Source organism: Saccoglossus kowalevskii, chromosome 2 (assembly GCF_978046115.1).
Source record: "Saccoglossus kowalevskii chromosome 2, keSacKowa6.1, whole genome shotgun sequence".
NCBI lineage: Eukaryota > Metazoa > Hemichordata > Enteropneusta > Harrimaniidae > Saccoglossus > Saccoglossus kowalevskii.
Window position 1 is genome coordinate 26212236 of NC_140642.1, and position 22236 is coordinate 26234471.

At 34.2% G+C, this 22236-nt stretch overlaps 2 protein-coding genes across 3 annotated transcripts in view; one reads left to right on the forward strand and one right to left on the reverse strand.

Annotated features, from left to right (window-relative positions):
* Positions 1–12669, forward strand: part of LOC100372796 (protein PALS1-like) — a 44226-nt gene extending 31557 nt beyond the window's left edge. For both annotated transcript variants that reach the window (XM_085493665.1, XM_085493670.1), the window contains 12 exons: positions 2078–3022; positions 3862–4070; positions 4675–4752; positions 5134–5283; positions 6354–6515; positions 6706–6783; positions 6916–7115; positions 7692–7813; positions 8349–8516; positions 9147–9349; positions 10300–10410; positions 10719–12669. In XM_085493665.1, coding sequence (XP_085349791.1) covers positions 2078–3022; positions 3862–4070; positions 4675–4752; positions 5134–5283; positions 6354–6515; positions 6706–6783; positions 6916–7115; positions 7692–7813; positions 8349–8516; positions 9147–9349; positions 10300–10410; positions 10719–10895 — 2603 coding nt within the window. In that variant the 3' untranslated portion in view covers positions 10896–12669. The remainder of the gene's footprint in view (positions 1–2077; positions 3023–3861; positions 4071–4674; positions 4753–5133; positions 5284–6353; positions 6516–6705; positions 6784–6915; positions 7116–7691; positions 7814–8348; positions 8517–9146; positions 9350–10299; positions 10411–10718) is intronic.
* LOC100372948 (tubulin--tyrosine ligase-like) lies at positions 12116–22168 on the reverse strand. Its single transcript, XM_085493673.1, has 8 exons — positions 21941–22168; positions 20668–20991; positions 17749–17881; positions 15824–15956; positions 15149–15216; positions 13849–13942; positions 13444–13562; positions 12116–13003 (listed from the first exon to the last, which is right to left on the reverse strand). The coding sequence occupies exons 1-8, from the start codon at positions 22098–22100 to the stop codon at positions 12889–12891; spliced, it is 1146 nt and encodes a 381-aa protein (XP_085349799.1). The 5' UTR covers positions 22101–22168; the 3' UTR covers positions 12116–12888.
* Positions 22169–22236: the final 68 nt, after the last annotated feature.

Sequence of the window (22236 nt, forward strand, 5' to 3'; positions counted from 1 at the left end):
CACCTTAGGTAATAGCATTTATAACATGTTAGCAGAGTCTTGTAGTATCTGCCCCCTCCCTGTTTTCATGCTGCCAACATGGCTGCTGCTGTTGCTGCTCTTGCATCCTGACTCAAAACAGCATTACATCATTGCGTCTGCTCAAATATTATGTTCTCAGCTTCCTGTTCAAAGGTACAATGTTCTTGTGTATAACTTGTTTGGGTTTTTATGTTGCTTCCTTACCGGTAAGACTTGTCTGTGGTGGATTGAGTGTGTGTGTGTGCCTTGGTAATTTGATACTTTAAAACACTACAAGTAACTTCTCCATGCTTTCAGTGAGTATTCTAATATTGAGTTTTGTTTTAAACTGACCTTAATGAGACATTCTCGTAGAATCCAGTATCTGGAGTTGGGAGGTCATTGCTGCTGCAGTGCTATATACAAATTTCAAAGCTGTTATTTGTTACAAAACATGTACGAAGATAATAATTTTTGTAAATATTTTTTAAAATTCTTTTCTGTAGTTTGTTTGTTGTTAACTACATAAATGTTTTTTCCATGAGTGTACTTTTGAGGTCAAAAATTGCTAAACATCAGCCAAATAATATCCCCATTTTGCATATTTTCTATCTTAAATGTTTGCTTCATGCTGAAATTTGTGATAGTAATTTTGACATATTAAATGTGAGGCAAATATTAGTAACCTGCATATTTTTTATTGATGTCCTTGCATCTTAGAATGGCTTCAATTTGATATCAAGTTGTTTTTGCATGTCATGGACCACTGTGTTCCTCCTCTGTAAACACAATGGTATCTGTTTGATATTATTTAATATTTCATCTATTTCATTTGTGAAAATATGATGATTTATTTGGAAGGAAATTAAGTTAGTGGTCCAATGTTTTGAAAGACAGCATGAAAAATGATGACATTTTTTCACTCTCTTTTTAGTTTGAAGGGAAAATTCCTAGCATTAGGATTATTGCTGGCCAGATGTTTTACTCTTAAAACTATAGTTGTACAGCAACAGACAAACGTAGTGTGATCAGAGACTATATCATCAGTAGACAGGCATCCATGTAACATTGTACTGTAATATACCTATCTCTATTTATACATTATCCACTTCTACTTGCCAATTAATGTCCATCAAACCATGCACATTGCTCAAATTTTTCTGCCCTTTCTGTTCCAATTTAAAACATAGTACACATCAAGTAATCACTGCCTAGAATTGAACTCAAGTTGCAATGTAATTCTTAACTGACTTAGTGTTTTCATTCCGCACCCTTGCATTCCAACTGAGATTACTTCATCAGGGAATTTATCAAGCACTCGTACAAATTGATTCTTCATTTATGCTGTATATCAGTGTATTTAGGTTATCAGTCGTTCTAATTGCATCATAGATTTGAATTCTTGATTTAAAGAAACAATTGCTTGTTGAAATGTGCAATGACTTTAATTGAAATCTAAAACTCTGCTGATGTTGTTTGTGTGAAAATTCAAGAATGTTGGAATGTCTTGATAATTTATTGTCTATTTTAAGGTCAGTCGTCTTTATTTACAGAGATCCTGTCTCATTGCTTTAACTGTAACCTTTGCTTGAATGAGTATGTAGGATTGTAGAACTGTACTTTTTGTGGGCTTTTGTTGTAGTTTTAATATTATTAAAACTTCATCAATTAGTAAGTTTTTACACACAGCAGTGCTTTCAGTTTCTGAGTATTTTACTTACTGGTAGTACTGTAAAATCTGTATTAGAAACTGTGGCTTCTATTAAAATGGTACGATGCAACAGAAAGGATGTGGCTTCTATTAGAGCTTCTACTGAATTTCTGGTTCTTAGTTATTCAAAAAGAATGAGTGTAACTTCTGTTAGGGATGTGGCTTCTAATACAAATTTTACGGTATTTAAAACAATTATAATTAAAGTACATTATTGAAATTCTAGTTGAATTCAATTATGAATATTACCAATTATGTACATGGAAATTTTGAAAATTGACAATCATTTTTTTTGTGTGTGTAGTTATGTAACAAGCAATTTATGTTTTTTCCTAACCTGTTTTTCTTACCTTTAAAAAAAAACAGATACCAATGGTCCTGATCCCAGCAGCATCCAAGAAGCCTATGTGATAGCCGTAGAACAGCAGGCTAAGGAACGATTGGCCAAGCTGTCGGCGCTCGAAAAAGTTCAGCCTGTTGATGTGTCAAATATGCCCGGATTGGAACGACCGGGAGATATTAATGGAACCAATGTGAATGGAGTCTTGGATAAAAATCATATCTATGCAGTTTTAAAGGAGTCTTATGAGAACAACAATGTCAATGGACCTACCACGGAAGAAAACGGTGATGAGTCTGATGTGGAATCTGTGATACAAACATCAACAGCTGCCGACAACGATAATTCACGCTTAGATTTGGGTAAAATAGGAATAACTGCCATTCCGACAAGTGCAATTGGTGACAATCACTCGCATACTAGTAGTACGAGCAGTGCTAGACTAAATGGACTAGGTAGTTTGCGTACAGAATCAGATCCTTATATTAACATTGCTGGTGGGTACCATTCACCGCCAGGAACAAAATTAGTTGCTGAACCGCCGGCTCAGAAAAGTGAAGTAAAAGAGGACAAAGCTCCCCCTACTGACTTTGATAAATTAGACAATACCAGCAATCGAATGAACATGAGTTCGGAGGAGAATATCGAAATGGAGGAGTTTGTGCCGCGAGAACTCCCGGTGGATTGTCCACCAAGTTTTGTTAAGGCGAGTGGAATGAAAAATCCGCCGCCGTTCTATGCTCAAAATGAAAACTCGGATGATATTCACTCTCAGGCTACTTTGCCAATGAATCAGCAAGCAAGGAGAAGTAAACAAAAGATGAAAACAGAAGAAATGGTACAGCCGCAAACACACCTTAATGCCGGGGTAACGGTGGTGCAGGCAAACTCAATAAGGAGTGAGGATAAGTGGAAGCAGCCACAACAGATACCTGTTAGTTCACATGGTGAGCAACCTGTCAAGACAGTAGGTAAGAAAGAAAAATTCGTTGACTATATAATTTTTTTTGTCTTCTATTTACATTTGGCATTACAAGTAAGGGTAAAAACATTTCACTGCGCATCACACATTCAAACTTTGTATTTACATGTGCTGTGTTTGTTTTAATGGGACCCTATATCAAACAGGATGGAGAATTCTGACTGTGATGCTTTTAGTTGACCTGCTATATGCAAGCATTGTATCGGGTATTGCATGGTGGCAGAATTATGCCTCTAATTCCCTGTAGGTTAGCATACCAACAAAAATCTGTTTGTGGAATTTTTCCTGATCTACACTGTGTTGGGTCATGTAATGATCTACTTGTAAAAACATTGTGTAATTTTCAACCAACTGTACTTAAGTTTGACTAGGTTGTGTAGTATGTGATTTAAAAGTATGTAGACCAATACATGTGACAACAACTGCAAAGATGCCGTAGTGAGAACACTGTTGATGTTTAATTAAAATGTTTCACTTTTAGGTTCCATGTCTATATAAACTCATTTCTGTGGAATGAAGTACATCAGTTGGTTGGTTACCTTGGTGATACTTTGTGTGGGGGGTGGGGTTCATCAATTATAATGACATCATTACTATTATCTTGCTAGCTTCACTTCACAGTTCATGTGAGGTCATTATAACTCCATGTTGTTTCTTTAATAAGGCTGATATTCATTCTGGTATTATTCATTATAGCATTTATTCGAGAAGTCAGTTTTGAATACTTGACACACAAAATGTTAATTGATCTCTATTCCTAGACTGTTTGATTGTTTTGCTGGTACTTTGTACGCACTTACCCTTTATACTTTTATCTGACTGTGGCAGGTGTGGAGGAATTATTTGCAGCCCTCAATAATATTAAAACCAAATTAGCCAGTTCTGGTAATGCTGAGGATGTCAGGTTTTTGCAGAATTTATTCATGAACCAGGAATTTCAACAGACTGTCAGAATTCATAACAAAGTGACGAAAATCTCAACACGAGAAGTACCGTTTGTACCGGAAGCTGATAACGCACAACTGCTTGTCGGGGAAGTGAGTATGGCCTTATTTCATCATTGACCCTTACCACCATTTGTGTCAAATGTAGTGAGATTATTATAAATGGTTTTAAATTGATCAGTTTATGGAGGTGTCAAGTTGATAGAAGTCGTTTTACAAGACAATCTATGGAGATTGGATTAGAGGTAGTCTTCAATTTATAGACAGTCAGTTGCAGACATGGTACACTGTATTATAAAACAATACTTCATATAGCTGGATCTGTTTTCGTTGCTTTCTGCTACACTTGGTTTCCAATTCATAACTACAGATGTTAAACCTTGTCATACCCATTATTTGTCCAGCAATAAAAATAGTTTTCAACACCAACGTTCATTTCAAATCAAATAAGATCAAAGCCTTAAAATTAAAATTGTACAACGCAAGTTAACACTTTAGAGGTGACATGAGTTAACGATTCTATTAGAAGAGTGCTGATACATGAGTACATTACGCAGACACAACAATTCTCTACCACGAATGGATGGGTGATTTGTGAGTTGGCGATGAGGGTGAAATGATTTGTGGAATGACCAGAAACTGCTTTTACGAACATATAAATGATAAAATATTTATACATGTATTTCCCTCATATCAGGTGAAGGGCATACTGCATACTGTTAATACATATGAATGTGAAGAACTCAAAAACATATTTAGGAATGCTCATTTTGATGTGAGTATTTTTAATATTAATTTGATACCGATACTCTTGTTATATGTATACATCTGCTATTACAAGCTGGTTTGTATTTCTGGTGGTGAAGGAATATACTCCACTGGGCGGATTTCATTAAAATTGTGAGTTTCAAAAAACATGAAAGTATTTTTCCATGTTTAATAATGTGTTATGTTCAATGATGGTAATGAACACCTCAGCGCCATAATCCTCTCTTGACATTGAACAGTGAAAAGGAGAAATTAAATTATTTGTTTTTTTGTCGCAAACATTTAATTTGCATCATTCGGGAATTACACAAGATCTCAGAGTGACTGGAAAATCACATGTCATCCTCCTAAATGTAAAATGTTGATTTTTTTTTTTTTTTTTTTACAGTCATTGTTATTAGCATATGACAGAATAGTACAGCAAGACCCATATATTGTACCACCACCAGAAATGGAAGATGAAGACGATGACATGGTATCTAATTTCACAGAAGATTCCGTAAAAGTTGTGAGAATAGACAAAACTGCTGAACCACTTGTAAGTACTTGAGTTGATTACATTATTGATGAAGCAAACATATTAGCACATGATAACATGTAGCAGTCTCTTAAATAAACCCATGTACCGGTAATAACGGATACCAATAAATACTGTCCACAGGTTGAAATTATAGACTAGTATCGAGTCAAATTTAGATATTTGGTTTAGGCCATTTGTAATCCATGTACATGTATTATGGTCACTTTTCCCATGGAGTGTATCGTATTTGCTTCTTTAGAAAAGTATTTGCTCATGTAAATGACATGACTGGTCCACAATCAAAATAAGACATATTTCGACAGTGTACAGTAAATGCAATTTTGTGTTTATGTACACTTCTATTGAATATTGTGTTTTTAATATAGCAAATACTGATTGGGATGTAAACCTTTTCACCACCAGTTCCCTCTTTTCATCACAAAATAGCCCCTATATAGTCTACACTTTTCTTCAGAAGATTGAGACAAAAATAGCCGAATGTGAAAACTGAAAACTTTGTCTGTTGGCTTCAAAATTAGGATTCATTTCCAGAAATATTGAAGAATTTAAGAAAAAAGTTCAGAAAAATTTGAACGGGAAAGTCTGGTGGCGAAAATGTTATGGGTTATACTAGTATGTTCAGATGGCTGTTCATGAAAAAAGTTGAACAGACTTGGTTGTTTATCTTGATTTGACATTTCTATGAGTAATCTATTATTAATATTATATTCAAATCTGAACCTGGGCGTGGTGTCACAGTCGGTGGGTGTGATCAAGTTATCGGATCACTTGATTGTACATTCTGCCAAGATCCTCACACCCTCAATATTAGTCTTGGAAAAACGTGCATACTTTTGGATGGAAACAAACGAAACCTGTCGGCCTTGTGTGTTGTTTTTGCCATCAGCTTATGTAAAGAACGCAGGCATCTTCTTCACCAAGAGTAGCAGATTTTCACAAGATGATTTGACTTTTTTCTCTCGTCAACTCTCTGTAAGAGTTGGTGATTTCAGATTGGTATGTATGTGAACTCTCTGTCTGCATATTGGAGCGGTAAATAAATACATGAGTATTGTCTTGTTTTGCAGGGTGCCACGGTGAGGAATGAGGGCGATTCCATTGTCATTGGGAGGATAGTGCGGGGAGGAGCAGCAGATAAAAGCGGACTTCTACACGAGGGTGATGAGATTCTTGATATCAATGGACATGAAATGAAAGGCAAATCAGTGAATGAAGTCTGTGATCTCATGGTAAATATGCAAACATTTATTGTTTGTGTCATTTTAAAAACAGAAAAAGAAAAACATTGCGAGTCAACAATTTTATTATTATACTGGATCAGGTTTCATAGATCCTGTCTGTGTCTTACACATGATTTATTACATGTATACACTTTTAAGTGACCCGATAGATGTCAGTAATTCATTTGTTTCTCTCCAGGCAACTATGACGGGAACGCTGACTTTCTTACTTATTCCATGTCGAGATATGAAGCAAGCTAACAAAGAAAATGCTATTGTAAGTTGTTCTATTATACTATCCGTTTATGATATAGCAAATACTTATGTATCGCTATGAACTTACAATCTAAATAATTCCCTGTGTTGCTCTGTATATCAACAAGTTTTCATTTGTTGTTATATTTTGCAGGTGCATATCCGAGCTAATTTTGACTATGATCCAGAAGATGACATGTACATACCGTGTCGTGAACTAGGACTGTCATTCCAGAAAGGGGACATATTACATGTGATTAATCAAGAAGATGCCAACTGGTGGCAAGCTTACAGAGAAGGAGAAGATGATCAGACGCTAGCTGGACTTGTACCAAGCAAGCATTTCAGACAACAGTAAGTAGAATAAGTCATTGTAACTCTTCTTGATAGTATTCGATATTTTGTTTTGTTTTGTTTTATGTTGGTTGTGTTTGGCTGCATTAGTTTGAGCTGCTGACTGATAAGCGTATATGACGTTTTATGGTTGGTTCTGAATGTATAAAAACAAAACATCTATTATTGCAGTATATTGAAGCATTTATTTGACCTTAATTGCCATTATTTCGTTTCCTGAAAATAATCTTGTGATTGCATATTTAGATAGCAACTTTAGTTGAATTGTCATTACAATTGTGGACATTTTAAAAGCACAACAAATATTTTAGAAAAATAATATTGTTCATCAAAAAATTATTGCAAAAATGTAGTGTACCCAACTTGTTTCCATGGAAACAGTGACTTTGCTATTTCCCCATAGCTCGACAGGCATTTGGGATTGGAAGATGGACAAAATACATAATTCTTAAACCCTTGCTGGTACCCAAACTTTTTTCATCACAATCTAAAACAGCCAATAAAAAAAAATTTAGCAAAATCCTGCCTTTAGGACTATTCAAACTTTATTTGACGCTTGATATATTACTGTGTTAGACGAGAAGCCATGAAGCACACATTGGTCGATGATCAAGAACCTAAAAAGAAAGGCAGATGGTTCTGTGCTCGGAAGAAGAAAAAGAAGAAGAAAGTGTTGTACAATGCAAACCAAAATGAAGGTGACTTTATATTACTTTAATAGTCAATGTATCGAATTTTCTGTGTTAGAAGCACACTCTGATAGAACTGAAAATTGCATTTATTGTAAGCATTATAATATGATTTATTTTGACCTCTCATTTATGTAAACACGTATAGTATTGAGCCAATCCGGTGTTTGTACCCTATATTATTGTAATGGTCTATGTACTACTACGGTATATTAAAAATCACATACTTGAACCATTCCTTGGGAAAAATAGCTATTTGTTTTATCTATGTCGGTTAGTTGCTACAAATAACACAAATTTATTTATGTGAGTGTGTATGCGCTATACCATCTATTCCGTATACAATACTGTGGAATACTTTATTTTTGTATGGAATTTATTTTCACTGATTTTAGATGAGTTTAATGTGAAATATAGGGAAAAAAGTATATTCGCTGGATTTTTTTTTCACGGAATCATCCCTTCAGCGAAAATAGCGAAAATTAATAAATTTTTTCTCAATAATACGTGCTGATTATAAATTTTTTTTCTTTGTTTATTTCAGAGTATGATGTGGAGGAAATTTTAACATACGAAGAAGTATCTTTATTTAAACCAAGGGGTAATAAAAAGCGACCCATTGTACTCATAGGTCCTACAAATGTTGGCAGACATGAACTTAGGCAGAGATTGCTGGATAATGATCCAGACAGATTCGCTGCTGCAATACCGCGTAAGTCTGTTGTATTATTTGTGATGTTATATACTGTGAGTCTGTCTGATAGGTGTCTGTATATGCCATCAATGCATTGGTGTTATATTGTATTACTGAAATAGCAAACTAAGATTATATGATTGAGATTTTATGAACCTTGTAGACCAGTTTGTGCTCATACTTTTCCATACTCAACTGTAAATTGTCTAAAATTTGCTTTATTAGAATGTAATCTAATGAAATCATCAGAAGTCTGAAGCCAAGCTGATCAAACGATGATATTTCACATTTAACACCTTCAAAGGGGAATTTCACATTGACCAAAGCACTACAGACATGTATTTCCAAATCGCAGATTTGTAAAATTATGTTCTTTGACAAATCATAGATTTGTAAAATCATGTGCTTTGATTTATCAAAAAAATAAAATTCTAAAGAAAAATAATGGAAAAATACTTGATGTGATTATGGAAACCAACCCTCACCCCAAACAGATGTCCATTCTATCCATCAGTTGTAATGTGTAATTGATGGTCTACTTTCAATGATGTTAAAACACTTTGAAACACTGGTGGATTCTATTGCTGTCAGTGAAAGCCATGCATTGACTTTGTGGAATATCTGACTGGTGTTTTTCTCTTTCTTTAGACACTACAAGAAGCAAGAAAAGTGGAGAAGTGGATGGAAAGGATTATTATTTTATAAATAAACAGAGATTTGAGCAAGATATTCTTACAGGGAAATTTGTTGAACACGGAGAATTTGAAAAAAATATTTATGGGACTAGCTTAGAAGCGATAAGACATGTTGTATCCTCAGGCAAGATGTGTGTACTGAATTTACACCCACAAGTAAGTATGCAGCCTTGCTATGTTTGTGTTTGTGCATCCACTTATAAAAAGGGTTTAGATAAATGGTGAACAAAATTTGAAGAGTAAAAGTTTGCAAATTAGCAAAATTTTGCTCACCAAATCAGAAAAGTTATCGTGGTCAAAAAAGGCGAGCAAATTTCTCCCTTGAAACTGATGAGGACCAACACTTCAACTTAAGGGGAGAAGAGTTAGCTACTATCTAATAATAATAATTATATTCAAAAGTTAGTGATTTTAGTACGATATTTTCGCTATATTGAAAAAAAAAAGTTGTTTGGTGTATGATAACTATGATATTGTACCTAACTTTCTTTGTAAAAAAAAAGTAGAGCTCAGCAGATAATGTTATCAGCTGTGTTATGGTATATGCCATCAGTAATGAAATGTGACTGGTATCCAGTTACTGACGCTGATTACTATAAAAATTCAGAAAAAAATCATTAGACATTTGAATGCCAAGTAACGCTTGCTTCTAGTCAACTTATTATAGTTAAATAATTACTTTTACGATTGAATGAAAAAAAATCATGTTTTTGTTGTTGTGCATGACTTAAAGAATATTGTTGTTGAGATGTTGTTCTCTCAACCTTGTGACCTGTTAGAAACAACTACGGGTCATTTGATCTAGTGATCTAGTCAGTTGGGAATTAGTGGCTATGCAGAAAACATGTGTACAGTTGGACTAGACATCACGCAACTTTGCCCAATAGAAAACGCTGACACTACATGGGAAAATTGTATTTTTCTACTATTCAATTGATAGAGACTTAGTGTTTATTGGAACAGAGTCTTTGAATTCATTATTTGAATTATTTGATGTTGAACACAATCCATAGGCTGGCGCTGTTGAATATACTCTTTGAGTTCACCATGTTTGTGTTATTATTATTTTCTAGTTTTAATATTTGTGTATTTAATTTTTTTCACAGGCACTAAAAATATTAAAGAATTCTGACTTGAAGCCTTATATTATATTTGTACGACCACCGTCGTTAGATAGACTTAGACGTATGAAAGCACAAACTGGAGAAAACCTCAAGGTAACGTAACATTTTATTTGAAGAAATTTGTATGGCTTGGATTGAGCTTTGTCAAATGTTGCCACTGAGGGCGCTATCTTGAAATATGACATCACTGAACCAAACTGAACTTTCTTGCTACTCTAATTGCATGCAAACATCACCTTCAAGTAAAGAGTAATCTTGTTAATGAAATTAATACTCGAAACCATTTTTGTCCTCACACATTTATGCAACCCATGCCCATGTATAAAACCTGTCTCTCCAGCATGTGGGAAGTCCAAGGTTTACATAATAATGCCTCATGTGTTCGTTTGTTCTCTCCAAAGGATGAGGAGCTCCGGGATATGATTGAAAAAGGTCGTGAGATGGAGGACACACATGGACACTATTTTGACTATGTGCTCATCAACTCTGACCTTGACAGAGCCTATAATGAACTTGTTAGTGAGATTAACAGGATACAAGTAGAACCAACGTGGGTGCCAGTTACATGGTTAAGTTAGAGGGGATCCACCATCTATGCTATAAATCTATCTGTACAGTGTACTTAACATCGGGAACAGTGTAGAGGGGAGAAATCAAAGTGCCAGTCTGCTATAATAAACGGGGTGTTTACCGTACTATATGGACTAGAAACAAAAATAATATGCAATCTTTTTTCGTATACTTCTGGGACTTTTTAAATATGGTTTTGGGTTTTTCTGGTGCTGCCTATTTTTCCTCTATCACAGAGTTGACCTCTCTTTAACACTGTGGTTCTTTTTAATCTGAAAGGCATTGAAAATACAGTTGTACATGTTTTAGTGTTAGAAGTGCCTCTCAATAATGAATTTATTGTAATTTTGATAAAATATATTAATAATTAACTTACAACATAAAGTGCCTTTAGGTGGCAGTACCACCATGCTGCGTTAGTCTTCCAGTTTTTTTTTTGTTTTTTTTGTAATTGTAAATGATAGTTTTGTAGATTTCAAAGACATTTTGGTTATAAAAAGAAAGAAAAAAAATGTAGTTGCATTATCACTTTAGTCAAAAATGTACAATTGACATTGGATCACATTGAGAGCTGGCTTCTCTCTTTCACATCCCACAACACAGTATGCGACTCGCTTTTAGAACTTTCACATCAGCTGTCACAGTATAAAAAAAATATCTCATACCTTTTTCAAAATACAGCATTTCGCTTATTCATCACAGATCATTGTCGCACTTTTTTTAATAACAAATCCATTATTTTATATTTAATGTTTTGAATATGAACTACGGTATGCTGTAGGTTGAAGTTTATTCTTCAGATCTAAGATAACCATGACATATAACCCCCTTGAATTTGCATCATTTGTTTGTCTATCGAAATGATTCTCGTAAATAACATGGTCACATTTCTGTTGTCACAATATAACTTATCTCTCTCTCAAGTTAAGCAATCACATTTCCGAAACACATCAGTGTGTTTTTATCTTCATGCATCTAGTCTTATTGTTTTCCATAATTGCTACAATCATTCTGGTCATATTAAAATATTGGTTATTTTACCGCAAGTGGCTGATGGCACGGTAACGTTTCTAATTTGTACAACTCATTTTCAGTTACATTGAAAATCCTTTTCAAAATGTTGCTTTTCCCATAGACAATAGAAACAAGTATCCCTAGACACATCAGTGCTAGTCAGATGTTACGTTGAAATCATGGACATGTAGCAATAAATTAGGTCATTTATCTATTTCATTTGCATGTAAAGTATTTATTCTGAATTATGTTTATTTCACCATTTTTATTACATTTATGTATTATCATAATAATAATTCCAACATTTTCCAGAAATCAAACAATACCCTTCAATAATACAATCATATCAAATTCTATAAATGGTGTTACTTGATAATAATCTGACTAAATCACATCAAGAACATCTCTACATTATCAAAGTACATATGATATATAAAATGTACTGTATAACCCAGTACTTTAAAAATTCATGCATTGCAGGCCCAGAAAATGCTCATGAAGCCTGCCCTCTTGTGGCAAAAAAAAACTTGATATCCAACGTTGACAATTTGGATTCAGTTTGAATTGGCCTGGGTGTTGCTGTGGCATTACAGTGTTTTTCCCATATTAAATACAATTTATATTTAATGACTGAGCTATCGTTTTCACCCCAATGTATCCCCAAAAAAAAAAAAAATTATTAATAATGAGTGATGGCTTTGTTGAAATCACTATTTGTACAAAATGCACTTTTATTATCGGAGTAATAAATAATTTACTGAAGGCTAATTTATTAATTTGTGTGTGATTATTTTTTGTTGATTTTAATTTACTGGTCCACAGTAAAACGCTGAACAGATGCAACTGAGATAGTGGACTGTACGACCAAAGGATCCACTTCAGACTAGATATAAAACCCAAATTGGTAAACCAGTTACCAAAACAGTTTAATTATAAAAAAAAAAAAAAATATTGGTGTACAGGACGGAAGTAAACGTGATTTTGACATCAGTTCAACTTCTGGAATAGCGTCTGTTCCTTGTCTTCAGATTCATTTTGTGGAGGAAAAACAGAATCTATAGCGACTGTAACAATAGCAGATGAAAGACCTGGTAACAATTTTCTGAAACGGAAAAGAATAGTGGTATGGTTATCCCTTGATTTCACCTCTTTGTAGAGTTGGTTGATGCAAGTGACACAATAATTTTCTACATTATCCAGCCATTGGTGCTATGGGTATCAGTAAGCTCAAGGAATATCAGGAGTCTTGGACAGGAAGATATCGAATGAACAGATCCAATTGCCAAAAAATAGAATTATTTGAAATTCTGCTTGCAAATCAAATGCTAATTAGACATCAAAATGTGTAGCTACTAATAGTTATCGCTGACAACTTGTTAATGTATAACCGGTATATAAATAAAATGTGATATTAAGGAGACATGGCACTGTACCATGTGTAATGTTCTAGACGTGTTTACCGGTATATACAGTAATAGTGAAAAAAATGTTTAAGGAGTATGATACATCAATGTCACAACTCTCTATCGATAATATACTTACTCGGCAGATGCTGGCGATCCATTCACCTCAATTAACCAAACTTTGAAATCACTATCGACCATGAAATCAAAACCAAATAGTTGAAAGCTGTGATAGGAGAGCCCTTCAGTACTGATATGCTGTGTAGACAAGTAATAACCTTGTAGAGTCATTCACATAGGGACTTGTTAAGCAAACAATGGGGGGGGGGGGGGTAAAAGTACTCTGTGTTTGGCTTGACACCACTGTTGTGGATGTTTTAGTGTTGCAACTATTCATAATTTGGCAAACATATTGTCTCTATTAGAAGCACATTCGCTAATGTACAAATCATAGACATGTATATAATCAAAATACTTTATATTTTAAAATTACAGTTCACAATGTTTAAATCCAATAGAACAAATATGGTGTATATATACTTACTACTTGGACGGAGTATAAACTTTCTTTGATTATTTCTTTTATCTGAGGTATTAAACTCTCTTCCATTTCAGTTTGGTATCTGTCCTGTAAATAACTAATACAAATAGTTTTTGAAAGGTTGGTGGTCGTTGTGCAACAAATTTTTGGAAATGTATTTTACACACATTGTACATCTTCCATCAAATATATGATTCGTCATGACAACCACTAAAACACACCAGGTTTTATTGGTACCGGGTATTAGTGTTCAAGTATCTCCAAAAGAAATATGGCTTGCATCGTAACCTAATATGTAAGTTCATCATACAAAGTTTGATTGAAAATGCCCTTTTCAACTGAATCAGGCCATGTCGCCCTGTTCTGCTCCAAGAAACAGTTCCGGACATGTTACAGAATGATATTTTACGTTTTTTTGACAAAATGGCCACCATTTCGACAAATTTGATCAAATCTCAAGACAAAACATGTTGTTGTGTTACCTTGCAGTACACTACCTATGTACAAACTTTCAAGTGAATCAGGCCATATCTTTCACAGGAATCGGCACAAAAAAGGAAGAAAAAAATGGCCGCCATTTTGGACCAAACTTTGACAAAAATATGTGTAACGTAATGATCCTCATACAAAGTTTGATTGAAATTGCCTTATTCAGCACTGAGAAACAGTTCCGAACACATTACAGACTGTGATTTTAAGATATTTCGACAAATTTGATCAAATCTCAAAACAAAACCGGTGTTGTGTTATCTTGAAGTATAATACCCATGTTCAAACTTCGAACTGAATCAGGCCATATCTTATGGAGGAATCAAACAAAATGGCAGCCTGTCTGTTTGAACGAGATCGGTCAAAGGGTGTCCGAGAAATGGCTCCGGATGGACGCACAGACAGACGGAACCTAAATTAATAGTCCCTGTTTTCAAACGGGGACTAAAAAAGATCAATCTACAATCTTTGAAATTATGTCGGATGGATGGAACTCAAAACACAAGTCTCAATACATCTGACTAAAAATCCAAACCATTACTGTTTCCAGAAAAAATAACTAATTAACCAACCCACCAAGCAACATTGTAGTGTTGCTACCTGAACTGCTATGCTACATTGCTGTATTGATATATGTAGTTTATAAACATTTAATCATAATATTACAACAAAGTCTGTTCCTCCAGACACTGTGGCAACTCATATCTTGCAGAAGTCTGAAAATATTAATTTTATATAGTCCTGTTCTGTCAATTACAATAAATATACAATAAATATACAAAATTTTGAAATCTTCAGCACTATATTAACTCACCTGTTAAATTCATCAAAAAACATTTCATTGCCTATTTCATATTTGCCAAAATTAGGTGACAGTGCTTCCTAACAGAAAATAGAATAGTAGTTTAGTCCCAGTCAATTAACTTGTTTACACAACAGCATTTTATCAAAAGTTCAAAAACTCAAGACAGAAAAAATTACTGTTTAAAGGGTGGTGGTCATCACGCAGTGCGCGTTTGAATTTTATGTAAATAAACAATGTATTTTACACGCGTTGTACACGCCGCTATGAGTCCTATATCGAACAGAACGCGGCTCGACGACCACCGCCCTTTAAATGCAAGCCATGTTTGCCTCAAATAAACCCTTGGGGTTAAACCTCATCAGGACTGAGCCCTGACATGGCCTTACTATCTAAATGACAATCTCCAGTCAAGGGTGCTATTTCAGCTAATAGCTCTAACAAACCAGAGCGAACTTTGGACCACGTTAAACTACAACCATATAAACACATAAGAAATAATCTCCTGTTAATTGGTGGGAGAAGGAATAGTTTTATTTGATAAAATACTGCTGTGTAAAGTGAGCAAATGTATGTTCTTTATTACTGAAAAAACAAAAACACAATATTTATAAAATAGATAAGACATTCAAAATGGCTGACTCAATAATAATAATTTGTTTGTTAGATGAATTGTTTATTAAATACCTGTAAACAATGATTTGTAAGATGTCCAGTAGTGTCGCTATAGTCTTGTGGTTTATACGGATCAGACGCTGTTCTCAATACACCTTCCTTGTATAGGTAAATATTGTATTGATGGTCTAATAAAACCCAACATCTGTATCAAAACAGTATCACAGATTGTGAGTACCACAGTGTTCTCCATGTAAATGGAATTCATATAATCCCTAACATTTATAAAATAATTATAAAAGTGCTGTACAAACTGGATAATGTTGATTGGTCAAAGGCGATAACTCCAGCTGATTGCTGCATTGTCTCACATCACTCTGATACATGCACTGGTTTTAAGTATTGTGCTTTGATTGCTAAATGCAAAATTCAATACAGTATACGTACATTTCAAGAAAAAATTGCCATGCATCGAGCTGTTATACAATTATACATCGTAACATAGCATTTCTTTTTTCATAAGCTTACATTCTACTCACTTCACAAATAGGGATCAAAACACAATACATGTATATTTACAACTACTGTAATTCCATATCTGCATGGAACTACTCCAAACAACAATGATCTTTAAGGTGACTGAATAATAATAATTCATTTTGAATTTATTATGTAATTTATATCAAATGAACGAACAGTGAATATGCACTTGTATTATTCGTACTTAAAGGGCAGAGGTTGTTGCACCACACACATACAAGATATGGATCCCATACAAACATATGTATAGTGCACACATCCACAGAAATAAATTCTAGTGTTGCGTAGATCAGAGTGTATAAGAAAAGAGAAGGAACCAAGGTTTATAGAGGTAAATTATGACCACTGCATATTTCACCAGGACCACTGCATATTTCACCAGGACCACTGCGTCCAATTTGCCCAGATCAAAACTCAAATGCGTACTTGTCACCATATTGAATTGTTAGTAGAGTTTGGTTTGTGTGAAAATTATTGTGTTTATCATCACTGCTTTTCAACATAATGTTACTTACCGACACTTCATTATAATTATTTATAAAATTTCACTTTAATACAAATTACAATTGCAACTCCCAAGAAAATTACATGACATAACATTTTGTAATTTACCCCAAATTTCACTTGCCAGTAATCTTGAAAAATTACCCGAGCTTATGTTAATAATTGATATATCCGGTATCAATAAATGATCTTATTCACAATTCTCATTTAATAGTATTTCTCAATGACATTTTTTATAAAACATCTGTCACCATAATGCCATAAGTTACAGCATGCATACTGTGATTTTGTGGTATTTTACAGGGTATTTTCATCATACCATATTAGGAGATGCGAATTCCAAATATGGAATGATTACATGCATAAACGTTCTCTAATAATAAAAACAAACATGACTACCCCAGGGTTTGACCAGACTCCACACAAAGAAGTTCGCTGATTCTGTTCTAAACTTTTTGGATTTCGGCATTCCCATGATGTATCCTTGGAAAGGGAAGATGTATAATAATAAGGTTATTATGAGGATACCTCAAAGTATGCACTCAGACAGTACGCCGTTGCATTGACCTTTGCTGCGCTTGGTCAATACTCTCGCTGTACTGCCTTTGTGCATACTTGGAGGCATCCTCGTATTAACCTCATAATATTATATTTGTATGTTTTCATGTCTATTGTATGTGCTCTATTAGAAATACATCTCTAATATAGAAGCACATGTCAATGAAAAATTGTGAATATAACTTATTTTGACCATAGACAAACTCGGTCTTTTACATACATGTAAGTGCATGCGCTACTACCGGTAATAGAGCAAAAAGAGTATACAATTGTCTCATGTAATACAAGATACAAGTTCTGCCAGTTTGTTGGTTTGTTCATTTCCTAACCAATAACTCGTAACAGACATGGATATCATCATTTGTAAATTGATCACCAACAAATTATATACTTACCTAATATCAAACTTTCTATCACCATTGAGAAGTAGAGGTTTTTCGAGATATTTCTGAATGACATGGCTCTGTTTCTGTTCATCGATATAATCAATCAATTGTTGTGGATTATCTGATATTAATATTCCTTCACCTTGAGAAGAAATAAAAAGTTGATTTGTAAAGTAATGTGAGCATGTGGTAATAATGGTCTGCAATGACAACAGGATTTATAATACTACAAATTTGTAGCCACTGACATACTGTAACCTTGGTAACAAAATGCATATGGTAAACATCAACTACAAAAGTTGAGAAATTACAGATAAACAAATTTATTTTATGAAACATGTTATTGACCAGGATCTCCTACTACTGAAGGTATATAGGTAAAATAAACTAAACTTACATAACAACAAAGTATTCTCTGAGATTGTACAGTTGATAAAGGTATCACCCAACCCAATGAGCAATATCAGATGGAAAATGTTCTGTGGGTTGGGTTTTCAGTTTTTTTTAAGATATTCATTTGATTTACAGTTGTAATCACAAATATTTCTATAAATCTTCAGTCTGCTCTTATTGTCAAATAATGCTTAGTCCTAGTATTATGTAACAATACTGTGAAATGATCACTGGGTTTAAATTTCACTGATTTAGCATTTCGGGCATATTCAGTGGGTTTTAAATTCATGGTTTTATCATTTAGATAATGGTTCCATGCTCAATTTTACATATTGACTGGGTTTTAATTTAGCACATTTTCCAGTCAGTGAAATAAACAAAATTAAAACCCAGTGAATAATTAACCCTTTTACAGTAGTTTAATACTGTGTGTCAAGCTTTTAATTCGTAGAGTTGAAAATTGATCAAAGTTTTTATTTATTTTGTATAGAAGAGTCTTAGCGGAGGAGAGTAAACTCTCATTCTGATAAGTAAATGCCTCAAATAATCATTAAATACCAAGTTCCATTCTCACAGCAATATCAGATGACCTAATTCAAATCCTGTTATTACAGGATTTTAAGTGCAAAATTTCATGCTTGGTTTATTCTACATTGTATTTCTCAAATGCCAACCAAATTTCAGATGAATATGAAAGAATTGGTAAAATATAAAAATCAAAGACTATTGAAGAAATTTTGGTTAAATAAAAAATGCTTTACTTGATTTCCCTAAAGGATTTTTTTACCTAACTTGAAGGATCCATTATTAGAAAATATTGACCCCTAAGTATGGATCAAGTGTGTATCCATTAGGCTCATACAAACCCCTTAAAGTTATAAGACACAGTGTCCATATATTTACTATTATATCCACATTAATTCCAGTATGTCACATGTCTGAAATGGCAATCAAAGCAAGTGAATTCAGATACTTACATTGTTCTTAAAAACAAAATAGACTGAAAATGAGATTCTGTACTGACTTCTTGTTAATTTACAGTTACTGCATTTGCATTGTTATATGATTTTATGGTATAATCATAGAGTTAAAACAGGTATTACAACCTCCCTGAATACTGTACTAAGAAATCAAGTTTTAATATTATAAGTAAGTTTTGGCCATCCCTTAGATGGACAGGGCGTCCTTTAGTCTGGACTAACAGTAGGTCCCTCTCATATGTGGACACAATGTGGTCAAGTTGATATGCATGTCTTCTGTGCTAGAGTGTAGGCTGAACACAACTACTAGTATTATGTAGGTCTCATGCCACTAATTAACCAATGGCTGCTCGTAGCCCTCAATTTAAATGCCTAGCAAGAACCAATGACATTTTTTAAATATTTTTTTTCTCAGGTGCTCCCTGTTTGAGGGCGTAATCACCTGGGTCAGAGGTGAGACAAACATGTGGTCTTTTGTTTACTACTTAGCGGATGTGTACCTGTGGGTTTATTCTGTGTGTATTTGGATGTTCTAATCTTGGTGTTTTTCCAGTGATTTCTCTTGGTGCAATCCAAATACAGTAGGTGTGTCTTGTTTACCTGAGATTTGCAAGAGTTTGAGCTGGCCAACATGTTAGTTTTTTTCATATGGTTGATTACTGGCATATTGATTTCCCATTTTTGAGCCATATTTTCAACTTTCTTCGTCATTTTCATATAGCAATCTCGTCATATGTTAACATTGTCGTCTATGAAAATTCAATTAGTGGTATGAGCCCTGTAGTTGCACGACTGCAGTAAAGCAATAGAACCTTTCAAGTATGTAGCGCCCTCTAGTGATGATTACCTGCTCTGATGTCGACAGGCAAAAGGAATGACTCCATACAATACTATTGGTGTTTTATCTGTGTTGCCAGTAAGCAATTTTGACACTATTCAAAGCATCCTTGAATCAATTGTGGATCTCAGAGTGACCAACAAATTTGAGAAACCCTAGCACCTGACTGAAAATATTTAACAAGAATAAGACTTAGATCTTTCAAAATACTGTTTTTAAAGGATTTGAAATGAGGAGTAGGGGATTTTCCGTACAATTGCGAGATCTCGCGAGATGCATGAATGACGCGCGTCGAACGTCTGCCGCAAAAATCGAACGATTTGATTTTGAACTAGAATTTCTTTATTTCATAGCTTACATTGACCGGCCGATCTTCGACAGAGGAATATTGCTTCCGAATACCCTTACTTAATCGAAATTGCTTATCATCAAATGTGGACAGCACATTATTAAGCATGGAAATGTCCCCGAAATACTTTTGCGTTTATCGAATCCCACGCGATGTTTGACGCGACTACGACGCTATGACCTTTGTTTGTCCTGTTTTTACGTTCGATTTCACGCATAACGCGTGATTCTCGCAGTGAACGGAAAATGGTCTATTACAACTACACAGTAGACCTTAGCACAGAATTCTTATAAATCTACATCATATCTATCCTTTTTCATCATTATTATTATTAGTATTAAAAGATGAACATCAAGTTCATGACCCACCTTTAGCACCAGACGTAGATTTAGCGATCCATACATCTCCTTGTTTATTCTCTTTCATTTTGTGATAGCATTTCATAAACGCTTCTCTTTCATCTGTCTTGTTTTGCATACTTCGCATCTTAACTGCTTTTAGGCTATTGCCAGACTCCATCGGTACATCAGCTATCTTAGGGTAGAGATAATACGTTGGTGGAATAATCTGAAATGGGTCTTTATTGCAGTTTGAACAGTATTCTTGCAGTGTTTTGACAAGTGCTGTCTTTCGACACAGTCTTCCAGAACCGCGGTAATAATTGACAAGTGGATTCATGCCTTGTCCATGCCCTTTAAAAGAGACAGTGATAGGAGACTACGAGTGAATTACAGAAAATATCTGTGGTTACATGCATGCAATATTTTTCATCATAACATATTGACATTGAATTCATAAAAGTGCTTGAAAGATTAGTAACCACAAATTATTATTAAACTTGCAAATCATAAAATGTTTCCCTTAATTCAAATAAATTTTTTTTTTCAATTCTCAAATTTCAAGTTGTCGCATAGACAAATACATAAATTTTGAAATATGCTAATCAGTGCAGCAAACACATTCTCTTCATCTTCACAGACAGACAAATAAATAGATGGGTCATAAAAACAAACAAAAAACAGAAAAAACTACTATTGGTGCAACAAAGGCATTTCTTCATCTTTATAAATAATTATAAATTTCATAATTCAAACTAAAATGAGAGGTTCCTACTTACTGATTGAATAACATTAGAATGTTTTAAAATAACGTTCTTGCGCACTGTGCTCATTGATGGGCTGGCTTGATTCAACTGCTATTGAAATTTATAAAGATTTATAAAGATGAAGGAATGCCTTTCTGCCAGGCAATTGGTAATGAAGCTATAGCTAGCAACCACTTCATTACTAGCAAATTTCTCAAAAGTTGATAACATGCAAAAATTGTCATCATAAATTGCTGATTCAGCTTCAAATTTAGTACGAGCTTGAACAATCTGACTACATACAAATACATTTACATGTTACTAAAAATTGAAATTTAGCACAATATTGTTAATATTATTTTTTTAAACTACAACAGAATATGTATATATACTTATATCATTACGTAGTTTTTTAGGGTTTTTCTTTACTGGCCACGAAATGAATATCTAAGCTGTATGGAATTACTGTATATGTTGTCTGCTAGATTCTACCAGCCGTACTTAGATCGTCAGGTCGCTGTGCACTAAACACTGATGTAAACATCCAATGATCTTACCAAGCCTTGCAAAAGGTAACTTGTTGATTTCGCCGAGCATCAAATGAAAACGGGCACTGTCTTTCTGAACACAGAGCCATTCAGAATTACGTTTCGTCAGCACTTCGGCTACGGCGCTGTACACTGTGCTATCATCGTTCCGATTAACAAACTTGTACATGGTTGTACATTGTGAAATCGCCCTTCATGGAATCCGGCCCTCTCTCATCTGTACGAGCTTTACCCTTTGTTTTGTAAATAAGGGACTAAAACGCCACTTGAGTAAAACTATCGCTCATTGGACATCATTCATAATA